Source organism: Pithys albifrons, chromosome 6 (genome assembly GCF_047495875.1).
Source record: "Pithys albifrons albifrons isolate INPA30051 chromosome 6, PitAlb_v1, whole genome shotgun sequence".
NCBI classification, from domain to species: Eukaryota; Metazoa; Chordata; class Aves; order Passeriformes; family Thamnophilidae; genus Pithys; species Pithys albifrons.
The window spans coordinates 45,628,566-45,653,499 of record NC_092463.1 but is presented as its reverse complement, the minus strand read 5'-3'; the positions used below and the strand labels follow the sequence as shown (position 1 = coordinate 45,653,499).

The 24,934-nt window shown below is 41.4% G+C and overlaps 1 protein-coding gene across 2 annotated transcripts in view; it reads right to left on the bottom strand.

Moving 5' to 3' along the window:
- PAMR1 (peptidase domain containing associated with muscle regeneration 1) overlaps positions 1-24,934 on the bottom strand; it is a 57,246-nt gene that overhangs the window by 19,924 nt on the left and 12,388 nt on the right. For both annotated transcript variants that reach the window (XM_071559468.1, XM_071559469.1), the window contains exons 4-6: positions 21,612-21,726; positions 16,275-16,492; positions 9,865-9,972 (exon numbers count right to left, since the gene is read on the bottom strand). In XM_071559468.1, coding sequence (XP_071415569.1) covers positions 9,865-9,972; positions 16,275-16,492; positions 21,612-21,726 — 441 coding nt within the window. The remainder of the gene's footprint in view (positions 1-9,864; positions 9,973-16,274; positions 16,493-21,611; positions 21,727-24,934) is intronic.

Sequence of the window (24,934 nt, the reverse complement as noted above, 5' to 3'; positions counted from 1 at the left end):
GTGTTATCACAGGCACTGCACTTAGCCAAGGCTAAGATGTTACCAGTCAACTACACAAAAATGCTCATGTCATGGTGATAGCAACAGCTAAAAGAGTAAACGTCACTCTGGAACTTGGCCTTCAGTATCGAGTACAAGGATTATTCCCCAAAAGTGCTTCCCTGCATTGCAGTACCTTCCATTTAGGTTGCTAGCAAAGCAGGACTTTTGATAAACTATCTCTGCCCTCACTCATTTGTGTTTCAAAAGAGAAGAAACTCTACTCTTCTTCGTGCCTCTTGTGATGTCCCAGGACACATTCTCCCAGCTCCATGACCAACTCCAGCCACAGCTCATGTAGAATGAGCTTTGGCCTTAATTTATCCCCCATGGAAGAATCCTGGAAGTTCAAATCTCCTCTTATTGCATTTTGCCAGTCCTCACATTAATCCTAGAAATGTTGAAGGAAATCATAACAAGGGCAGTCAATCAACCAGCCCCAAAAACCAGAGACAGTAGGTTTCCAGCCTTGCTCTCTGGGCCTCTGTGCTTTTGCAGTGGTTCCACCAGCTAGGAATAATTGCATAAAACTATGACGTATTCTCTACTGAAATCCAGATCTTTTCATTCCCTTCCAGCCAATTGCAGTTCGCCCCAATGTTTTCCAGCTCCCTGCCTCTGTGAATGAGACCGTATCCATGTGAAAATATGCTTGGATCACTCACTGTGATTTATTCATCCGGAGGCAATTTGGAGGTTGTTGCTTACAATTAGCCACTTGATCTTTATCAGCATTGTTCTTAGCCCTTAGAAAGCTGTGTCTCTGGATACAACCTTTCCGGTACTTGGATGACCTATTTAATTATACAACTTGACCTGTTTGTGCATGGGATACTGGATCCTAACGATCCCCAACATTCGCTTTCTCTATTAGTAGCAAGAACTAATATTATTGTAAGTTCCCTAATGTGTCCCTTAGAGAACATCACAATATCACGCTGCAGAGGAGAGCACTGTCTGCTCGGGGGAAGATTGCAGGGCAAGAGAGAAGAGGATATCCTGATTATTACATCAAATTATGAATGAGAGAGTAAATAAGCCTGAGGTATTTCAACTTGGAGAAGACAGCTTTCCAGATAAACAAGGACAAGCCCAGCAATGGTGGATGAGAAAGGCACTCTAAAGAAATGCATAGTGCTTTGAAACAATGTTCGTGAATCTGCATTAACTGTAACAGGAAAACAATATTAAATGATATGGATTCCCCCTAGCATAGCTAACGGAATAGTTCATTCAGACTTTGCAGGAATATGAGCTGAATTTCATATAGAAAGGAAGATCTGGCATTGCCCATTTTATAAAAAGAGATGAAAATTACCAAGTTGATGGAAATTACCAAGTGTTGGGATGAGAGTATAGGGAAAAGAAAATTAAGGGAAATAAAATGCAGGAGAATACTCAGGAAGTAGCAGGGCAATTTGTTTGGCTGTGAATTGCAGTTCCTGAGCTCTTGAAGAAACCAAAGAGGAGAGTGGGAGCCATAAGAAAATAAGTGAAATTCTGCCTGGTCGTTTGTGTCATCATTGCTACCGCCTGGGGCCATTTTGCCTTGGCAGTGTTTTGTATCACCTGCAAGCAGCACACAAGACAATGAAATCCATACCCATGAGCACAACAAAGGGAAGTGTGCAAGGTAGCTTGTCTCAGAGATGTTTGATTGTAAAATCCTCCAGGAGGATCAAAGCCTTTTAATGACCTTGGAGGTGGGGAATGCAGGAGAAAAAGAGACTGTCATCATTTAGGCATGCTGATTATTTCAGCAAACTTTCAAAGCACTGAAAGATGATCTGCAAGACTACATGCAGTATGTATGCTTGTACCAGAAGAAGCTACCAACAGTGTATCAACAGCCTTCAGAGCAGACTGAACAGAAGGGTAGGAAGGGGAAATAAAAATAGAAAAGTTGTATTTGGGGAGGGGTCCTGTAGCTGAAGCTTACAATGACGTATTTTCAGGACATAGACCTTGAAGAGAGGCAAGCAGGAATTATTATGACCTATTTAGTACTTTTCCTAGGGTTGTGCTTTGTTTTGGGAGGGTTTTGCACTTGCATCCAGCCCTTCACAGTATTGTGGAATGGTAGGTTTGGTGTTGGTGTCTATTGCAGCCTGTGGGTGGTTATTGAGTTGGGGGGTCTCCTTTGTGTCATTGGTGTTGCATATGGTTTATTTGGGTAGAATTTGGGTTTGGTTTATTCCTTGTCTTTAGCAGCAGATCCTTTTCCATATATATGAGGGATATGGTTGTTATGGTATGGGTCTTGTCTTAGAACCTGGATGTAGTTATTTTGGGTGGGGGTGCTGAATGCTGAAAGTTCGAGGTGGCTACTTTTGATAGTGAGGTATATTTTCTGTTTGATTGGATTTTAGTGGTGTGGCTATGTTTTGTTCTAGTGCGGTGGGGATGGTTTTGGTTGCGGGTGGGGGCTGTTAGTATTTGTTGGTTTGAAGCTTTTGTGACAGGGTGATTCAAGGGTAGAGATCAGAGAACAGTTTAATATTACATACCAGCTTTGGGAATTGGAGATAGAAGTTTTAAGTCCTTTTTTTCTGAGGTGACTTGTGGAATTCTAAAAAGAGATGTAATCTTCACTGATAGGTTTACAAGACCAATGTATTTTATAAACTATTAGAATATTTTTGGAATTAAGTATTTTGTTTTCTAGGGCTCTGATAATGGGGAAGAGGATTAGGAGGGTGATGAAGCAGGCAAGGAGGGCTAACTGGACAATAATGATAAATGGGTGATACAGGCAGAGATCCCAAATCTATCATACACTCCAGACCATACTCTCATTTTTTCTAGCTCCAAAGTAACCAAAAGTTACATCTCCCCCTCCTCCTCCCCAGCTAGGAGGCAGAGAGCATCTTTATCAGCAACTTAAAAGTTGGTTAGAGCATGGTGCTAATAATGCCAAGGTCACAGGTTTGATCCCCATAGAGGCCATTCATTTAGCGGTTGGACTCTAGGATCCTTGTGGGCCCCTTCCATCTCAAAATTCTCTGTAACGGTACACCAGCTCCCCGTGATCTCTGACCTTCACAAAAGTTGGGGCAGAGCTCAGAGTGTGCCCGTAATGCAAACTTATTTGGGACCTGTACCCAGCTACTCTGTGCTGAAGAGCTGATTTATGCCATACGTGAGAGCAGGCCTGCCAGAAAGACTTAGATACTTTTCCCTGTCATTTCATCACCGAGTCATTTAGGTGATGAAATGACAGGGAAAAGTATCTTTGTCCCATCCAGTATGGCAAAAATACCTGGAATGCAGCTTGGTCCAAAGACACTGATTCATCCCTCTATACGGAAAGTCATAGCAGGGGGAATCCCATAAATGGTTTTATCTCTAAGGCATCTTAACAGACTGTGGAGAAAGTTCAGTATTGTTTTGGGGCAGGGCAAGAGGGGATTCCTTATGTATTTATTTAATGTAGTTTAGAAATACACTTCTTTTCCTATGGCAGGCCTGTCCTTGGATAGATCACATTAACAAAGGGACAATTTTTGATTTATTTAGATGATAGCAATGGGGTTATGCTCTGGGCAGAATACCATAGGGTTTTACAAGATACATTTCACATTCTGAAAAACTAAAAACAAAGCTAGTTATTTGACACTGAGAAAATAACAAAGGGACAAAAGAAGTTGTCAGTAAAGCAGATGTCCTGTCTCTTTCAGCCTTGCTGTCAGTGACACTTACTCACTGGAGTTTCAAAGCACTATAAAAATATTATGAGATCAAACACTGTTACATACTATGAGCACTTTCCTCCCAGAGACTGTATGACTTATCCAATCCAACCATCATATTGACAGAGTGAAAGAAAAGACCAGTCCTAGGGACTAGTTTTCTGCAGGCTGATTTACAAGAAGCTGTTGTTTAGTAATTGCTTCAGATGTTATAGCAATTTCTATACTCAGCTATCTACATAGTTTTTCTCTTAGGTGTTTCTGTCCTATGAGGCATCTTGGCTGTTTGTGTAGCAGGAGCTGAATAGCTTTTGTTTATTGTTCAGTTAATTAAGACAAACTGAAAGTGATGTTAGGTTATCTTAAAGTAATAGTCATAATGCCTGGTGGTTTGGCAGTTTCTGTGAGAACAGTTCCAGCATCCTTCTCACCAAGGGAGAAATCTCCAGGAAAAAATGTGAAAACTGGGAGCAGAAATCTCTACCTCTGCATCAACCCAAGCCTTTCAAATTCATGCACCAGGCACTGAACAATACGGATTGCCTTGTAAACACATGATTCTCCTGGAATGGAGTATACTTTGGGGCAGTGAGTAAGCTGTGGGGCAGTATGGGGAAGTAATGATAACATTCTAGCAAACATTCCAGGCAACATCACAGTGTTCTTTTGATCAGCTCAGAAGAAAAAAAGAGGGCATTATGCCACCAGAACTGAACTCTGAAGGTGACTTATTAAACCTCTCTGAGGACTACAGTATCTGGCTTTGGAGAGATGTGGGTCAGTGAAGCTTCCTGTATGACTACACTGGCCATGTCATCAGTGTAGGATTATCTCACTGTTTGCACTTACAGTCCTGAACAGTCTTGCCCACCAAGAGCAGTTTAACCAAGTAACAGTGCTCAAGGCACAGAGAACGATATTACGTGTCCTCTCAGAGAGAGTCCCAGGAAGGTTCCGGAGTACAGCCACCTCTGAGAGCATGCTGCCTGAGTTCACACTACAGGGTTGCTGCATGGCAGGCTAAAGGGTGATACTATTTTAAACTTAGTCTGTAATCCCTAATGGGTCTGCAAAACCCAAGAACTGCCATATTGCAGTTAAAGGCTTTTGCTTGCATGTGGGTCTCAAGGCAGGTGAACCCTGGGGTTGTAATAGTGGAAAAAGGCCACTAGCCTTTACTCCTTAGCAGCTCCAGGTGCTTTGACAGCAGGATGAGTTGGGTTCTTACTTCCCACCCTATCCACATATGCCAATAGGGAGGACAATGAAAATGAGGTGGAGAGGGACATTAATCTCATCTCTTTGACACAGCCACCAAAAGAGCCACCTTAACACAAGTGGAGAAGTACTTCATCCCTTTAAAAAAAGCTGTTAAAAGCTATTTTCCAAAGGAAAAATTAAGCAAAGCTCAACAAATAACAGTAAAAAAAAAATCCAAAACCAAACCAAACCAAAATGTAAAATAACCAACAACAACTACAAAAACAACCAATGGCAGCCCCAGGAGCAGGGAAATTAAGAGTCATATCTCTATTTAGAACATTTACCTTAACTGGAATAAGACTGATTTCCAGGCCAGCAAGGCAAGAAAGGACTTGGGTATTTGGCTATACCTGAAACTCTCCACTGTAATCATGCAGCATAGCCATAATCTGACACATGTGGACTGCAAATGGCCCAGTATATAACCAGTGATTATACACATAGATAATAACACTTCTTGAAATCTATTACTGAGAACCTTTCTGGCAAAATTAGAAAAAAAAGGCTGCCATTACATGACCATGCTTAGGCAAGAAAACAAGGTTTAATGTCCAGAGCCTTTCCCTAGTGCCTCATCCTAGGCTCTGCCAGGCTTAAAACTCTGTCTAGCTTATGCCAACCACTAACAGCTGGGCTCATTTCTCCCATAGCAGAAGAGGGGGTGTGGTGTAGTGTGGTGGTGGGATGTTAATGTTTTCTCCTTGTCTTAAGTATCAGTCACTCTGTTAAGGGTGAGCACATCCCTAAGAACCAGCTCAAGTCATAGTTCTATGGGGCCAGGAAGGATGCAAGTGGATTATATAAGTGTTGGGGAAGGGCCTGAAAGTTATATTCAGAGGGCTGTTGGAACATACTAAGGCCTGCTCTAGCAACATCAAAGGCTACAGCAAGGAGTTTATACAGTTTAGTCAATTGGATTAGACTCTTCATTAGGATGCAGAACAAACCTCTTCTACTTGGCAGACAGAAGCTAGAAACAGAATAAAAATGGAAATCAGCCCTGAATTTCCCATTCAGCAAAGCTCTTCTTATGTGTGTAGGAACTCTAGTTTGCCTGGCTTTGTTTGAAAGAAAGGTAACAGGAAATTTCTGGGCAGGATGAGGTCAAGGTCTTTTACTTTTGGGCCAGTAAGCCCTGGGAGGACTTGAGTCAGAACACACTGTCCTAGGAGGAGGGCAAGCAGAGGGCAGGAGCATTTGCTACAGGGTACTAGCAATACCATCTCTCTACAGCTGCATCTTCAGCAGGAAAATTCAACATAGAGATTTTGGAAAAGACCTTCCTTATTTTGAGTTGAACAAGTAGCTGTCATGCTGTACAGAGTCATTGACAGTCTGATCCTGGAGTGGATGGCTTTTAGCATGCAGGATGTGCACTAGTCAGCTTGTTACTTTTCCCCTGCATCTTTTGAGCAAGTTGCTGTTCTGTCCCAGGGTATTGCAGGCTAAGAGAACAAGATTATCTGACTTTGTGTTTTTTTAATGCCTCTGACTGCATTAAAATCCACAGTGATCAAAGACAAAAGGCTGAGTGCAACCTCAGTCATGTCACCATGGCTAAGGGGTCATAGGGAAGGGCATGTAGGTATACTGCAAATTTAGTTTAAGGCCAGAAAGTAGCCCAGGTATTTAAAATAGGAATTAATTTTCTCTACTTACTGTATCATGATAGCAAAGCATGCTTATCTGTAAGAAGGTTTTTTTTGCTGTTCTTAGGTCTTGTCTTTATTGTGTTTTAGGTCAAAAGAAAGAAGGTTAGCATATGTTTTCCAATTTCATATTGTTTATTGGTTTTTTTAACAGTATCTGGACTGAAATCAGACATATTTATATTAGACATATTTCTTGCCCTGAAACAAGACTGACTGAAATATATTAGCAGCTGTTAGAAAGATACATGCCTATATTTGACTTCATGCTGTTGAAGCCTTTAAGTCACTGCATTAGTCCATCAAATTGTAAACAGAAAGTTCATTTGCTGACTGCTATAGTAGAAGAGGAAAGAGATTGCTAGTTATAAGTAACCTGTACCTTGGATTATTTTATTAATATTGCAAATTGCAAGTCACAGAACAACTAGGATTAAATATTACCCCAGGAAAGCAGCTGGACCAGTGTTGCCCATCCTGTTAAATAAGTGGAATTCAGTTTAACAGAATTAAAAATAGGTTCCTTGTGGTTTATCTCATTAAGGTAATTTCAATAACAATCCCAGTAGTGATTCCCACATCTTTAAAACTAAACTTAGTAACAGACAAAAAGACACAGCTGAATTGGGATGGTAAGGGACCTAAAAAATTTCTGATTCTGTCCTGAAATATCCATTGATAAATTTGTTTAATTTGGCCTTATTCCTCAATGAGATAACCCCTAGTCTCCATCTGAATTATATTCCTTGGATTTCTTTAAAACCCTTGTATCACTCTGGTACCTCCTGTTGCACCATCTCAAAGCTCCTACATGCACTTAACATTATGGGACTCTAATTTTCTTCTGTCTCATACCTATTTTCATACATTAACTTTTATGGGATTGCACCGGACTTGCTCCAAGAAAACCAGACTGAAAATATCAGTCTTACAGTGCCCAAAGACATATTCAGTGTTCCAAAAGTGATTATTTTATGACTGTTTTCTGCAAAAATAAATTTATTTCCCTTGGGTCCACCTCATAAGACAGCACTATTGCTGAAAGACAGAAGATTCTGAGCATGACACAATCTCTCTTTAACATTTAGACTGAAATGCTGTTCAGGAAACCACATGACTAATTTTTAAAGAATTACAGTCGCAGATATTTTTTCCCAGTTCTTCCTTTTGTTCTTAAAAAAAATAGATCAAATTTTAATTTTCTGAATTGTCTCCCCTGTACAGTGGAAAATACTTAGGATACCTTTTGGTAAAACTGAAGGAAATATCTTACAAAAAAAATTATTCCAAGTTGGAGAAAAGAGAATTGCCATGACGATTTCCTACTGTAAGGTTTACTATTCACATACAACAAAAAAAGTCAGCCTTTATTTGTGTTATGGAAAGCAGCAATAAAGGTGCTGGAAAACAATCTTTCCTAGCATAAGCAAAAGGCAAGAATTTGATCCACATAAATTGTTCTTTCATTAATTAAACTATAGGTTTCCTATCCAGTTAAAAGTCTTACCATATATATTTTTAAGTGTCTCCTCCCTTTCATCCTGTTACTACTTGTACCCTTCTTTGTTTACAATGACAGAAGTCTCATCCTATTTTTTTTTTTTACTGTGTCCCTTGTTTGCTATGTGTGTTATATGGGTGACATTTCTACACTGGAATTACGAAAGAAAATCGGTAAAAGAATATGAGCTTTTGTTCCTTGCCTTGACTAGTGTGGAGCCTGCCAAAACTAGGGTAGAGGTTTGCTGGAAATGTAATTAATCTGAAATATAGGTTCGTTCTGAACCAGACAGGAATCTTTCCTTTTAAAAAAAAAAAAAAAGAACTCTGTTATAAAGACAGGAACAGAACTAATCTCACTGAGCAGTTGTAAAGAGTTTTCAGTCCCTAAATGACTTGCTAAACAATTACTCTCAGGAAAGAGGCTGTTAGCGGAAGAGCCAGCCACTTTTAGTCCTGAGGTCAGGAACCTTCCATTTTCAGTAACCTCCTCCCTATGGAACACATACCAGGAATCTCTGCAATCTGGCAAAATGAGGCATGCTGTTCAGAAACAAAATTTTTTCAGACTTCCAGAAAATACAAAACTACCTCTCCTCTGAACTGCTGGGAGTGAAATCAAGCCTTATGAGCTAATTCTGGATCCGTAGAAATCAAGAGGTCTTTTATGTCAAAATGATCCATGACAGGAGGTATCATGTCACTATGATTTAACTCCTCTAATGAAATAAAAGACATTCCAGGAGATAAACCCACTCCTGACAATGGTATATGTGAGGAAAAGATTTTGAAGTAGTGAGGTTTGGTCTATATTGGCAACTCTGACATAGAGTTGAGAACTCTGCTAGCAGGTGAGGCATTGTATGTCATGTGACCAGCATAATGCCACAGCAAGACACAGTAAGGCATGTTTTCTGTCTTGGACCAAATATGATCTCAAGTAGATTTCACCACTGTCACTGAAATCCTCTTGGGTCAGCTGGAGCTCTAGCTCAGGGGACTTTAAATATTGTAGAATGCTCCTTTCAGTTAGTACAGATGATATAGCCTTTTCTGGCTTATACTGCACAATTCTTACTCCTTCTTGCCCTTTCAAGCCGTGTTAGATGAAGACATGTGCTCATGCATTGAAGTAAATCACTGGAACAGACAATTGATTTGAACCCAGTTATTTTACAATTCACTTGGCAGGACAAAAACAGGTGTATGACTATAGGTACAGTGAGGATTACTAACACAGATACAGACAGAACCTACCCTTTTTCATTTGTTTTGATCCCAAAACTCTGTCATTCATGGTGTCAGAATTCTACCTTTCTGGTGGTTACAAGGACAGACAAATTTCTCATGACTGACTCTGGCTAGAGCATCAAGCACAGGGCTCAGCTGGGGTACGTGGTTTTAGCAGAGCACAGCTGATCCACACAGTGGAAAACAGCAGGCAGGTATACATCTGCCTGATAAGGCTAATCCATTACAAGATTTCTTGCGTGCTGTTTGCCAGCTTCAATTCTGTTTTACCTTTGTACATACAGACATAAAGCTACAAAATGACTCAGTGCAAATCTCCAAGCACAATGTCTTAAAAAATGCCACAGGAAGCTCAGTGTATTCTCTGGCACTATGACTGACCTAATCTATATATCAATGACACTCCTAACAATTAATGGCCTGTGTCAGTGACAACCCTGGAGGCTGGTCACACATACAGTGCCTGTACTCACAGTTTTCACAGCGATTCCCTGTATAGCCAGCCAGACAGGCACATTTGTAGGTACTGCTTTTGTCTAGAATGCACGTTCCATCATGAAGACATGGAGATGAAGAACAAGCTATAAAAGAAAAACAAGAACATTCATGGTCTCTCATAGGATGGGGGACCTATCTGGTTTCCCTCATAGTAGTAGTGTTTTTGGGTAAACTACATGGTTAAAAGTTAGGAAGACACAATAAACGGCCTGATGCATGTCAAAAAGTTTTGTGCTCTTACACTCTAGAGAAGGAGTCTAATAGGGATGAGTGGCAATTTTCCCAGCATTCACTACTTTTACCATTTTCCTTTAGCTATAGTCAAGTGGTAAGAAAGGTTTGTGGAAGAAAAATAATTTACACGAAGCTCAAATAATATTTAGAGCTTAGCCTAAATTAAAGAAGTTTAATAGCAACCTACATTTCTCCTACTATTCATTCTAGAGTTTAAGGATAAGTTCTGGAATCCATGGTTCTGGTGGGGGTTTTGGGTCTTGGATCTTGTAATTCTAGACTTTGGGAGTTGCTTTGTCCCTGAGGAGTACTTCTTGGGTTTTGGTTTCAGGAAGCTTTAAATGGCCATGATGATCCTAAATCTTCTGGGGAAGCTCTTGCATGCAACAAATCTAGCAGTGATACACATCAAACTGTACATGCTGGCATAAATCAATATCAGAATGTGTAACTGTGCATTTAATATCAGCAAATTCCACTGTGTGATAACACACTTTTTTTTTGGTGCCTGCTCTAAGGGGAGGTGAGTGAGTAGAACTGCCATGGTTTTTAACCCCACCTGGCTGCTGAGTACCATGCAGCCACTCACGCCACCACCTCTGGTAGGGAGGTGTCTGGCTGAGATAAGAACAGCTTAATAGCTGAGACAAAATAAAATATATTAACAACAGTAATAATAAGAATTATATTGAAAGGGAGAGAGATAGAGAAATATCACCTGAAAGAAAAAAACCTATGCACAGCACAGTTGCTCACCCCTCACTGACCAAAGCCCAGCCCCTTCTCAAGCAGCAAAACAATCCTTTCCACTTATTTTCCAAATTGAGTGTGGTGTTTAGTGGAGACAAAGTAGACCCAAAATTTCAGGATTTAGGTCTAGTTTAAAATTCAAGTAACTCCAATACCTGAGGATTTCAGGTCTGATGCCCTGCTTCAAGTTCATCTTAACAAAACAAGGACTCTGCAGCAAAGTTCACATCTGGATCCATACCAGAAGTTGTGTTCAGTTTCAGCTCACATTGACTACAAAATATATTCCTTGCTACCTTGAAAGAATTAATTATCCAAGCATGCTTGATGATTCACACATTAAACTTGGAACACTAGAAAGTTCTACATTCCAATTCTTTTACAGATCATCTTTGTCCTTCCATGATTACTTTGTCTATAACAGAAATACAAATGCTTGTACCAGTTGTTCAGTGTTGCAACCACAAGCAACCCACTCTGGGGGTCCTATGGTGAGGTCGTGTATTCCCACTTTAAAACATTCACTCTGTTGCAGTCCAAAATCAGCAGTCTTCCTTGCAGATACTTCACTTGAAGCAGTCATAGAATCATAGACTCATACAATAGTTTGGCTTGGAAGATATCTGTAAAGGTCATCTAGTCCAACCCCCTTTAGGTACATCTTCAACCACACCAGGTTGTACAGTCCTCTATCCAGTCTGACCTTGAATGTTTTCAGGGATGTGACATCTACCACCTTTCTGGGCAACCTGTTCCAGTGTTGTGCCACCCTCATTGTAAAAAAATTCTTCCTTATATCTAATCTAAATCTACCCTCTTTTAGCTTACATCGATTACCCCTTATCCTATTGCAACTGTCTGTCCCCATCTCTGTTATAAGCCCCTTTTACGGTCTGAGAGGCTGCAATAAGATCTCCCCAGAGTCTTCTCTTCTCCAGGCTGAACACTGAAATTGTTTCAGCCTTTCTTCATTAGAGAGGTACTCCAGCCCACTGAGAATCTTTGCAGCCCTCTTCTGGACTTGCTCCACAGGTCATCCTGTGATGAGGACCCCAGAACTAGATGTAACACTTCAGGAGAGATCTCACCAGAGCCAAGCAGAGGGGCAGAATCACCTCTCTCAACCTGCTCCTGTTCATTTTGGTGCAGCCCAGTACATGGTTAACTTTCTGGGCTGCAAATGCATATTGACAGCTCATGTCCACCTTTTCATCCAACAGTATTCTTAAGTCCTTCTTGTCAGGGCTACTTTCAACAAGCTCATATCCCAGCCTTTTTGAACCTCATGAGGTTCACATGGGCCCACTTCTTGAGCTTGTCCAGGTCCCTCTGGGTGGCATCCTGTCCGTCAGGCATGTCAATCACACTACTCAGCTTGGTGTCATCTTCAGACTTGCTGAGCGTGCACTCTAACCCTTTGTCTATGGCACTGATGAAGACATTAAATAACACTGGTCCCAGTATGGTCCCTGAGGAATACCATTTGTCACTGATGTCCATCAAGACTGATATGTTGATCACTACTTTCTGGATCTGACCATCCAACCAATTGCTCATCTACTGAACCGTCCATCCATCAAATCCGTAACTTTCCAATTTAGAGAAAAGGATGTTGTCGCCATGCCAAAGGTCTTGCAGAAGTCTGGAGATATGAAATCTATAGCCCTTCCCTTGCCCATTGATATAGTCACTCCATTGTAGAAAGTCACTAGGTTGGTCAGGCAGGATTTGTCCTTGGTGAAGACATGCTGGTTGCCTCAAATCATCTCCCTGTCCTACATGTGCCTTAACATAGCTCCCAGGAACATCTGCTTCATGATATTCCCAGATGGTGAGATGAGGCAAATAATTTGGTAGTTCCTGGGATCCTCCTTTCTATCCCTTTTTCAAAAATGGGTGCATTCTTTCCCCTTTTTCAGTCACCTGGGTCTTCACCTGACTGCCATGACTTGTCAAATATCATGAAAATTGACTTGGCAACTATATCAGCCAATTCCTCCAGGATTCTGGGATGCACGTCATCAGGTCCCATAGACTTATGGTATGTTCAGGTTACTTAGGAGGTCACAGCCCTAATCTTTTCTTAGAGTGGTAGGGACTTTGCTTCCCCAATCCCCGTCTTGTGGTCCATCTCTGAGAAGTGTAGGAAAAGAGGCTGCCAGTGATGACTGAGTGAAAAAGACAGTCTCTGGCCCTCCCTACAGTCATGTTTTTATGGAAGATCTGCCTGGGTCACCACCTCCTTTCTTGTGTGTCCAGAGGTCATAGCTCCCTGCTGAGTGGATACCATGGCTGGGCTCATCCTGAGAGGGTGCTGACCACCAACCGGGCTCAGCTCTGGAACTACAGCAGGACCTTGCCCTCCCTGACACCCAAGTATCGCATGACCTGCGGCACACACCTCGGCCACTCACACTCCCCAGGCTGCTCTGCATAGGCATGGTGGGGTATAGAGGGGTAGTTGTTCTGGAAACTTGCAGGTCTCCTCAGCACCTCCTACGAGAACTGCTCAGGCGTCTCCCACCTCAGGAAAAACCCCTTTGTGCCAGGATCTGTCACTCTGTCACCATATGGACCAACCTCAGAGCAGCTTCTCTCAGAGAAGCTTCTTATATCCAGATGGCATGAGACAAGAAATATATAGATGCCACATATGGATTTCTCCAGAGATTTCATGTGGTGATGTAAGAGCAATTCATACATGCTGGACAATGAATATCTTCCAGATCTCTTTGAAGACTAAGGCCTGGCTAAAGACAGTAATTAATTTGTTAAAAGAAAATATATATCTGGCAATTTTACTGTATCCAAGTAATGTAAAATATCACTGAGAAAGGGAAAGAGAAGCAAAAAAATCTGTACAGACTCTTGTCATCTCTAGTTTGAAGGTAGTGAATTTTCAACTTTGTCTTTGCCCCAGCTTTGTGTCACGATTCTGGAAAAGTAAGCCTGTGAAGTGGATGAGGATAAGTTCAGGTACTGTCAGGCACTGTCCTTGAAAATGTCTGATATTCTAGAGCACTAAATATGTTTTCTTTTTTAAGGAGTTTTGATTTCCTGGATTAAGTCAAAAAACAAGGCAAGGGACAATACTACAAAAGGTTAAAGTCATTGTGTTGTGTCAAAGATCACTAGCTTGGGGGTGCAGAAAGCAAAGTGTCATTGAAACATGCTTTCATCTAACCGAATCCAGCATATGTCTAATCCTTAAGAGATCCCGATGGCTCCCCATCTGGCGCCCCATGCTTCTCATTTGAATTCTGTTGAGTGACTTCTAGTGACTCATGCCAGTTACTGGTTCCCATTTCACACTTGGCATGGGATGGGACCTAGCGCCTGCCTCCAGACTAGGCAGTACAGAAGGTTGTGTGGTTTCATTCTTTAATAACTACACATGCAGTGAACTTTCCTAAAGGAGATACAGGCTCTGCTTATTTTGTAACAATCAAAACTTTTCTAGCAGTTGAACCAGTGACCTCTGTGCAGTCAGTGTCCCTGTTTCAGCAAGTTATGACTTCTAAGTCAATACAGAGCTCACAGAAAGGGAAGCCAGAAAGAGAAGGAATTCAAGGAATTAATTTTTGACACCACAAGATGCTTCTTCAGTCCTCTCCCCTACTCCACGAAGGTGCTGGGGACATTCCGTAACCTCGATGGCCTGGTCCATACCCTGTAAACACCTATGCTGCTGCTGCTCTCACCTGCAGCATAGGGAATTGCTCTAGTGAGTCCTGTGAAATCTGTTCTGGGGACCTTGGCTCTTCCACAGTGCAGTGCACGGACAGAAATTTCAGGGGAAATGCTTCAGGTTTCGATGTGCTGCCAGAGATTTTGATCCTGTGCTGCCCCCGCTTTCAATTCTATGCTGCCCCATGAACACTGTATTCTTCCCTTAAATGGTCCTGCTTGCCAGGTTAATGCTTCACATAAAAAGTGTTTGAAAAGCCTTTCACTGCAGCTACACATTAGACCAGAACAGCCTCATAATAAAATGCACAATAAGACCTCCTCACAAACTCCAAGAAGCCCTTTACAACGTGCTCTGTGTGGATTACTACGCTTGCAGCCTCGCAGCCTCAGAATAATTACCACTAAAAATGGGGCGGAAATAAAGTGCTCAACCATATTCGAATACCAACTGTTCCCTGCTGGGCAGAGAAAGCAGAATCAATTCAGCTTGCACCATATGGAAAATGTTAGTTCCTTGAGTGTAGGCAGCCCTTATGCAACATAGCCCACACCACACTCATTTGTTCTCTATCACCTCTCCTGCTGTAAGCCCATGCAAACTATCAATAGCTATCTGCTCCCGCTATGTTACCAATAGGTAGCAAAGGTGACATTTTAGGAGCTGGACAGGATAAGAAATGGCCTAGGTGCTGCATCCCTTAGTATGCACATTTCAGATTGCTAGTTACACCTCTGTTTATTGTTAAGATTTGATCCACTGTAAGTTTGTGTATTTATATAAGGGTTATATAAACTAACTAAATTTCCTGAGCCAGATATATGGAGGATGACCTCATGAAATGTGGGTCACCAGGGTGTGCAGAAGGCAAGTTATGGTGAGTCACAGATTCTGCAGGGTTTATCTGTGGCAAAGCAGCACAGTCTGATTAACCTTCTGTGCCAGGAGTACTGTGGATATATTTGACCAAAATTCCCTACATAGCTAAACAAGGAAGACCCAGAAAAAACACAGAGGCTGCTGCAAATGTAATGGTAAAATGAGGAGCCAGATACACTTTTAATGCTCTTTTGTAGTCAGAAAGAAACTATGGAAAGAAATGTAGGGGACTCAAGCCCTGAATAGTAACAAACCCAGTAATTCTGGAGTCCTGCTTCTGTCATTCATAACAGTGACATCATCACAGAATGGGAAACGCCTCTTCTTTTATTTTTTTTCTTAAGAAAAATAATCTGTCCTTTGTACACACTTTTTTTTAAAGCTCTAATTGTTCATGAGCCAACAGAAAAGTTCCATCAGGGCATTTTTACTAAGCAAACTATGTATCAAGTTTTTGCCAGTTGAGACTTTGACTCTGCTCCTGCAATACAGCATTGAGCAATTCTGCCATTGCAGATACACATGCCCCTTTCTCTATTTCCTTCTGTGCTCTTAATTCTTCGATTGAAACAAAACAGTCATGCAAAACAGCAGCTTTTCTCTGCTGGCTGTTGTGCTCATTCTTCACACAAGCAGAAGGAATGAAATATTTTTTAGAAGAGCCTCACATTCACATACTATCTGACAGCTTTTGAATCTTCCCTACACTGGCTTTATGTAAGTTGCTGTTAGCAACACAGCATGGAAGTTTTTAATGAAGCAAAACAGGGAAAAAGATTAGTGAAGTTGAATTAATGAGAATGAGTGGCATGTTCCACTTTTGGAATATTTTACCTGTAATTTCTTCAAAGACAGCATGAAATCCATCAAAGTTCTTGGATCCATCGGATTGGAAGAGGACATGGAGTGAAGACCCAGTGCTTTGGATTGGAGGTGGCCTCTCATTTCCACAGAATTTCTTTATTATTCGACTGTCCAAATTGTCCCCATCACGGACCTCCACATAGTCATACTGGCACATATAGTCAAATTCCAGGCTCAGCATGGAAAATCTTGGGGAACAAGAACACACAGTCAGACTGCATATCTGTGCACCCTGAGTATGATTTACTTGGATGTTGTGTTTTGTTAGTGCCTAGCCCTGCTTCAATGAATCAGCAAGTGCCTAATCACATGAAGTCCCCCTCACTTCATCTCAAGTTTTGCATCATGATCTTTGGAAGCCAGCTCAACTCTATACAGTTGCTCCATGAGAATATTTAAATGTCAGAATAGTGAAGTCTAAACTGAAGTCATACAGTTTGTTCACATGTATCAGGTCTCTAACTATAATACGATGTCAGAACTTTCATATAGGATAGACAATATAGGGGGTATGTTTTTATCGTGGCTGTTTGCTAAAAATTGCTCTATTTCCTCTAAATAAGGTTCTAAGTACTGAAAGTAATAGCATCAAATAACAAGGTTCAAAAGCTATTTACATTGTGATGTTCACAAGTCAGCAATTAGGGATACAGGGAAAACTTGGGGATGTAATAGAAGCAGAAATAGACAGAGAAATTAAATCAAAATATTACAGCACATTTTGCATTAGAAAGCAAAATGATAGTAGATCCCCAGTGTCTGGCACTTGCCCTTCTTGTGAGAGCAGAAATAAGGCACTGGGGTTAGTGCAGAAGGGAAATATTTAAAGCCTTTTCTCATAATGTCTGTCTTTCCTAGCTTCAATCCAGGCACTGTGCGAGGCTTTTGTTCATTAACAGTCAGGCTATATGCTGCTATTTGAATTCACTTGGGTACAGAGCCAAAGCATCCCACCAGAATATGAATGAGAAACAGAGTGAGATACACCCAGTGCCTCTGGAGAATGCGCAATGGCCTGGGGGCTGGGCTCAGTCTTGGTGCAGCAGAAAAATGAGAAGACCCGGGCCTGGGAGAGACCACGTTACTACTGTTCAGTAGGATATTTTATAAATGAAACTTGTTGTGCACTCAATCTTCCTGAGAACCCCTACCACTGCAAACATGTATATTTCAGATTAGGCTGTATCTCCCACATTGCTTATTCCAGTGTGGGCCTAGTAATTTTTAGACTGCATTTCCACACCAAAGAAGTGAGACAAAATTTTGGATCTGCTGCTGGACCTCACAGTCAGAAGGGAAAGAGAATTCTGGTTCTGGAACCTATTTTCTGCTCTTCTCTTCTTGGGACTCAGGCCTTCATGTTAAGGAGGGCCCCATGTTATATGAAATGACCTTTCCTTGACAACTCATGAGCTGACTTCACTCAGTCACCTTTGTTCAGGTCATATGGTTAGTTTTAGATCATCAGGAGTACACTGAATACAGAGAAATGACTGAGCAGTTGTAGGAAAATACAGCAATGGAGCAGAGCCACACATTTTTTAAACCATGTGATGGAATGTAGAATAAGAAAAAAACTACATCTGCTTTAAATATACATTACAGAGCAATAATTCAACTTAGCTTTGCATAAAATGCATGAGTTTAATTCTAGTTCTGTCAGGTTTGTCATAGACATCCTAACAAGTATCAGGTTATATACTACATCTTCAAAACATTCTTTCACTGGTGAAACATACCCTAGGGATCTACTCTTATGCAAGTGATAGAGCAATACAAATTAATCCATTCATCCTTGATACACTTATCAGGCTGCAGTTTATCCTGACCCGATCCTAAAAATATTTACTGGTTTTCTGAACTGGCACATTTTTGATAAAAATTAAGTATGTGTGTTGGTACAGAAGGAAAGTTTCTGGAATGCCCACCACGTACTGGGAGTGGTATTATTTATAGATGTAAAAGTAAACTGTGTCTAGCAAGTGTGTCCCCAAACAAAGAATATCATGACATACTCCTAGAGAATGAAAGCACATAATGAAAGAACCATACACAGAATACTTTTTCTAATTGTTTGATTTCTCTGCTCTAAAAAATCATGAAAACAGAGTGGAAAACATGAAAGGCATAGGGGTTCTGATTTGCACTTTATTTAACTTGGCACAGAAGCAGATACACTGCACTGACAGCATGGAATCCCATTATTAAGTCTCAGAATTGGCAGGTCAGGAAACCTGCCAAAACTTTTAAAAACCTCTTGGCTATGGCCCAGTTGACAGGACCTTTTACAGACTATGAGGACTATTGCTGTTTAAATCACAGGTGCAGGCAACATAATGACCCTCAGTTCCCTCACCAGTGAAACTGTAACTGTATCATAAGTCTCTTGGATATCATAAAAATAAACATGCTAATTTCATGCAACAGGTCATCAGATATAAAATGGAATGCAAAGTATTGTCTTGACTTAATCAGTGTCTGCTGTGTGAAAACATTCACCAATCCCTCTAAGGAAAACTTCTAGCCAAAGTAAATAGTAAAACTCTGCTGAGACACTAAAGAAAAAGATGGAAAGTTATGAACTACTTCTACTGTGGTATGACATCCCTGACATGGCTCAGGCTGAGGGAGCTTATACATCACAACCAAAATTAAGACAAGGCTGGAAAAAAGGCAGAGAAAACAAACTGCCACCACAATATGGGCACTATTTATCAAAACAGTTTTTCTAAGCCAACCCTTAAAGGACTGTGTGGCACAGCTTAAAGCAAGGGAAGATTTATCTGTGCTCCTGAGAGTTTTACTTTTCCTGCCCTATGGAAGTAAAGAGAACCACTTCATTCACCATCTGTATCTCTTCATCCCCATCCCTGCCCTTGCCATCAGGATGGAAGCAAACAGGATTTGTGCACAGAGTTAATCAAGAGAGGAGTTCTTTTGTTAGCAGTTGTGCTGATTCAGCACAGTGCTGACTGTGAATTACAGCTCTAAGCAGTTACGACCCACGGAGGGGATCAGCATGTTTGTATGAAAATGCAGTGAAGGAAACGTAGATGGCAGACTCAGGAGGAAGGCTGTCTTGGCTAGTTTTATTGTTGTACCTGCTCTTCTGTGTAGGAACAGCCTAAAAGAGAAGGTTTAGGCTAAATGTACCAGTTTTCTACAGTACCTAATGCTAAAATACCTCAATGGGCAGCTTTGAGGTGGTTCACCTTGAAAACCTCCGCTGACTCAGAACACACTGCACAGTTATCTTGTGTGAGGTCCTCCTGTTCTGTGTTTGCCCTGAAGGTTTCCTCTATGACTCCTGCGGGGTGGCAGGGTTAAGTGTGGACACTGAAGAGAGTTTCTGCTCTTTCCCTAGAAGTGCCATGTCATCTGCTGGGATTTTCAGGCACTCAAACATTGAGCTCATCCTCGAGCTATGTAAAGAGTTTTAGGTTTCTCCAACACTAGCCAGCTCAGATAAATGTAGGTGCTGACAACAGAAGTTTGCTAAGTCATGCTTCCCTCTTGGAGACTTTCACAGTTGGAATATAACAATTACGCTACATCAAGGAGATACCTAGTATTGTGTTTGCTTGATTGCAGGAAAGTTGAACATGAGAAGAAAGAGAAAGGCACTCTCTGCAAGATGCCCCTCATATTAAAGTTTTGCATTTTCTGGTAATAGCAAAGTTAAACGGAATGAACTGTACAGATCTCCTGTGACATTTCCATCTTCCTAGCATGCACATGAGTGTCCCTCAGGATATACAGTTGAAGTCTGATTTCTCTAAAGAGTTAGTACATCTGTTAACTTTACAGCAATCTCCATTCCTCTGCCTTGAAAACAGATTACAGACTCCTTAGAGCAGCCACAGCAAGTTCTCCTCTTTGATCTAGTGTCCTTTCTTAAAATAGCCTTTTCTCCCTTTCCTGTACCTTGTGCCTGATGTCACCTGGCTGTCAACATTTTACCCAGAAATGGGTGGATTCACTAGTGGTGCATGCACAGGATCCATTTACACTCTCATACCCATCCCTGTAACAATGAAGACAGGGCAACACTCATAGTTCCTGAAGCACTTTTTAAGCCTTACAATCGACAAAGCCCTGTTCAGATATGAAAAAAATCAGTCCCCTGAGCTTGTGCTGTAAGTGCAAACTATCTCACCAGCAATATCTTTTAAAAACAAGGTAGATATATCTTATGCATGCGGAGACTAATGCAAAGTTGTGTCATGAGAGCACAAAACTCCTCACAGCATTGCTCCTGTCTCTCCTGCACATTTCTACAAATTCAAGTAGTTGCAATACTATCCCAGGCTTTAATTGCAGCTGCTAATAAGTGCACAGTAAAGTTGCATTTGCAAGTCTGAAAAAACTGCATTTGTGTGGGAAAGCCACAATCTCTTTTCTATTCAACTGATTTGTCTTCCTCTTATTAAGTCTCTCTTCAAACATATAGAAACATATTCACACCATTTAAACATATTTAAACTGTTTGTGTATCTAGCATAGTTCTTTTGCTTGGGCTGTAAAGCTGGTGAAAGGGTTGATGTGAAGGGTTTACCTACTTTTTTACTTTTTTATCATATTAGCTGCTGGATTTTTAATACTATCCCTGCCGCACTTCCTGCAGCATGTCTGAGCACCCTGCTACACCCACATGAAAACAGTCCAACAGGAAGCTCTCCTGCACTAGGCAGGATACCCAATCAAAAACTGCGAGTTTGAATCAGTGAGGATGAGTTAGTAAGTCTAAGCATACACAGTTTGGAAGAGTGATGATTTGCAGTAAAACGAATCACATCCTCCAGACACAGGAGTGGTAAAAGGAATAACTGAAGTTGATAGAAGACAGGGCTGGTAAAATGAGTGAAAGGAAAATAAGAGAGGCTAAATGCAAGGCAGGTCCCATGGGTAACTTCTTGAATAAGAAATCATACTAAAATGTTTCTACAACTTTTCTTCAAAGAATATCTTAGTTTAGTCTGGTAAAGTCTTCAGAAAATGTTGGGTGTTTTGGTATCAAGGGTCTTGAAAAGATCTCTGAAGAGATACATTGAGTTCGATGTCTGAGAAACTCTCCTTAGCATCCAGCTGTCCCAAATGGAAATTGAAAGCACAGCACTGATGATTCGTCCAGTGGCTGCCCATAACAAGCTAAACCAGGGGAAAGAACTGAGGTACCAAAATGAAAAGCGGCAGCTATACCTTCACTGCTCCAGAGCTCACAGCTGTTGATCCTCATTGACTCCTGGTTATTCACATGCCCCAATGTCCACCTGAAATCAGGGCTGGCTAAAAGTCAGTATGACCTACCTCAATTCAATGTGAAATCCAGCTTGAACATGGATAGTCCATTCACATCGTGCATTCAGTGGGTAACCCTCCAGCAAAATGTGACCTCTAGAAGCCCGAAGAACCTTCCCACACCCTGGGGAGCAAAAGAAGAAAAAGAACTCTGTGTGAGGGACTGCAAGAGATATTTGAAGAAAACACACATAGAAATATCAGAATGAGAAGACAAGGATGGCTTAGGAAGATAAACACTTTCTTACAAGGCAGTATATAAAATAATAGGACAGCCACATTATGGTTGTAAAGAGTTTTGACTATACTGAAGTATTGTCTTGGCTAAGAGCACCCCTAGAAAAGTTTTAGTTGATTGCTCTCCCTCATTTGCAATATAGTCCCATGAAACCATTTCTTACAGCTTTTGCCTCACAATTAATTAGCCCACCCATCCACCTGGCTGACTCTTCAGCTCAGAACAGTTTTCATGGAGTCCATGTTGACCTGTGCAACCACTGATGCTGAGAAAGCTGGTGGGAAGGTTTCAAACTTACAATGAACACTTCAATTAGCTCAAGTGAGCAAAAGAGTGAGAGGAGCTGTTGCAGCTAACATCATAGTTTCTAGTCCTTCACAAGAGGGAAAACAGCTGATGTATTCTTAGAGGAGACATGTTTTTCTTGAGGATTCACTACATCACCCTTACATGTTAATGTCACCATGCCAATAAAGATATATAAGCATCACAGCTCCTCCATCATCAGTGTTACATAGAATATACAGCCTGTATCCCTTCTCTCAGGTTCATTCCTATCTTTTACTCCTACCCCACTCCACCTGTGTTGCTCTCAGCTTCACAGCACACTGTGAAATGTACTTCAGTGCCCAGCATCAATAGAATAAGATGAAGTACTCCAGTCGATTGTGCCTAGAAAACCATCAGAGGACAATGAACTGAACAGCAGACAAAGTCACACACCAAGGAAGCAGTATCTTTTCATGGCTATCCTGCAGCTGTCCGTAGGCAGCTGTCCAGGGATTGATGTCCTAATTCCTCATCTTGAATGCTGAACATTTTTAGTCCAGAATGTTCTCTCACCTTCAGTTACCTCTCCCTTTCCCCCAACTATAAAGTATGGCTAATGGTACTTTTCTCTGTGGAAGAAGAAATGTTGCTTAGTGATTTTTGCACAGCTTACTGTGATCTGTACACACAAGTGCTAGCAAAGTGCACAGTCAAGCCATTACACACCAAACAGAGCTAATTTCTGTTTCTACTTTCCTGACTCCACCTTTCCAAATGGTCCCCTGGTAAGCCTTCTGTTGCTTTGCTGAGATAAGAGGCTATGTCCCTAAGCCAAAAATTGCAAATCAGTCTAACAGCATCACCAAATCAGGGGACTCTGACAGGCTGCACACCACAGATCAGAACAAGTAAAAAGAGCTCCACAACAATTTTCACCCTTCTTTTTACCTCCACAGTCCAACAGAAAGCCTTGCTGCTTCTATCTGTTTCACAAGAGGAACCCTAAACTTTCAACCAGTAACACAGGATGAATGTTTCCTACTGAAATGGTGGGGTTTAATGCATGCCTGTGGGCCCTTCCTTCCTTAGGGAAATAAGGGTGACAGTGACCTGATTTGGTGAAGTACCAAGCATCTGTAGTTCCCATCGATCATAGTGTCTGGAAATCAATACTGTTGCATCTGGTCTATGGGGAAACATGAAAACTGCAGGTTAATTACTCTTCTTTCTTCTTAAGAAAGTGTTGTTCAAATGAAATACCCTTTGTTCATTTACCCGCAGTTGCCCTTAATTAAGCAGGACCCAAGGAAACAGAAATCCTGCTATGAAGAGTTCCTCAAAAGTGTTTCATCCTCCATTGTGGCTCGCTTAGTTCCCTCTGTAAAAGGCAAGGATAATGGCTGTGCCCAGCAACCACATTAGGATTCAACAAGTACAGCAGGATCTGCTGTGGTGAATATGATAATGCTCCTTCCCACAGCAAGAAACAGGCCCTTCTGCTGCCATTGGCTCCTGCCTCAAAAACAACCTGAGACAAAGCTGCTAGAAATCTTCAGAGGGTTTGACAGGAGGCTTGGACCACCTCAAAGAAAGTTTCCCTTTCGTCCTGAAAGGCTTTTGAGTTTTCAATGCTTTTAACAAAGGAAAGCCAGAGAAGTGGTGCAGAGATACTTGTATGCATGGCATACTAAACACACTTCTCTGTTTGGTGCAGTACAGCCTGAACTCTCTGAACACTGGCGCCAAGGAAGTAGGTTTGGCCAGCAAAGCAGGTGGTCCAAAGACTAAAGAGGAGCCATTCAATGACCATTTCCAAAAGAAGGTTCTCAGGTTTGCTACCATCCACCTCTGCATGAAGCACCTTTGCAATCACATCAACTCTGTGCTCTTGTATCTCCAGCCCTAGAAGAAGTTAGACTCACTCTTCAGACCAACAGTTCAATCATATGTTGATCAAAATGAGTGTTTTCCCTTCCCATTCTAAATCTGCGGGAGACCTGGAAAGGTCTCAAAAATAATTTACATCATAAATACAAATGCTGGCAAATTCTGCCTCATTTACAAAAAAATAAACCACTTTGGCAGAGTATCAACATCCTTGTTCCGTTCCTGTTCCTGGATAAAGGCAGCTTTCAGGGCCACAGTAAGATTTCCTTTAAAGCTTGTTACTAACAGAGAATAAAAAAATTCAGGAGACTGCTGAGTTGTAGCCCACAGAGACCTGTGGGTCGATGGAGGGAGAGGTCCTGAGATGACCTCTGGTAAGAACTCATTATCTGGTGTTTGAGTGCTACATCTTTGATGTAAGGCTCCTTCAAAGGTCAAGAAGACTAAGCAGAGGAGAATGAGAGTAGAAACGTTACTGGTATTTAGAAACAGCCCGATATGGGGGAAGGTGGCTGTCACTTGTCAAAACTTCTGACAAACACCTGTTGTTTGTTGGTCACCAGTAATACGTGAAACACTAATGTTCACAAAGTCTCAAAAAACGACAAGTACTGTTGCTCATCACGGGGACCACATTCAGACAGCAAAGCTGAGGAGAGCTGTTAGGAAACACTGCTTTGTCCCCTGCTTTGATGGAGCACATTTTCTCAAGAGACGTTACCAATAGGGTTGGCAAAGGCTGCTAGTGTGCAGGGTATGGAGAAAAGGGTTCTGCAGGGTTGGTTTTCTTATGGTGTTAGAGTCTAATGTGCCTTTTAGGGCATGATAATTCAATGCAGTAGAAGTCCCATTAGAAAATGTCCCAGTATCCAATTAACTCTAGCCAGTGTGGTATTTTCCTAATAAAACTCCTTTGGCCTCCCCTATACTGTTTATC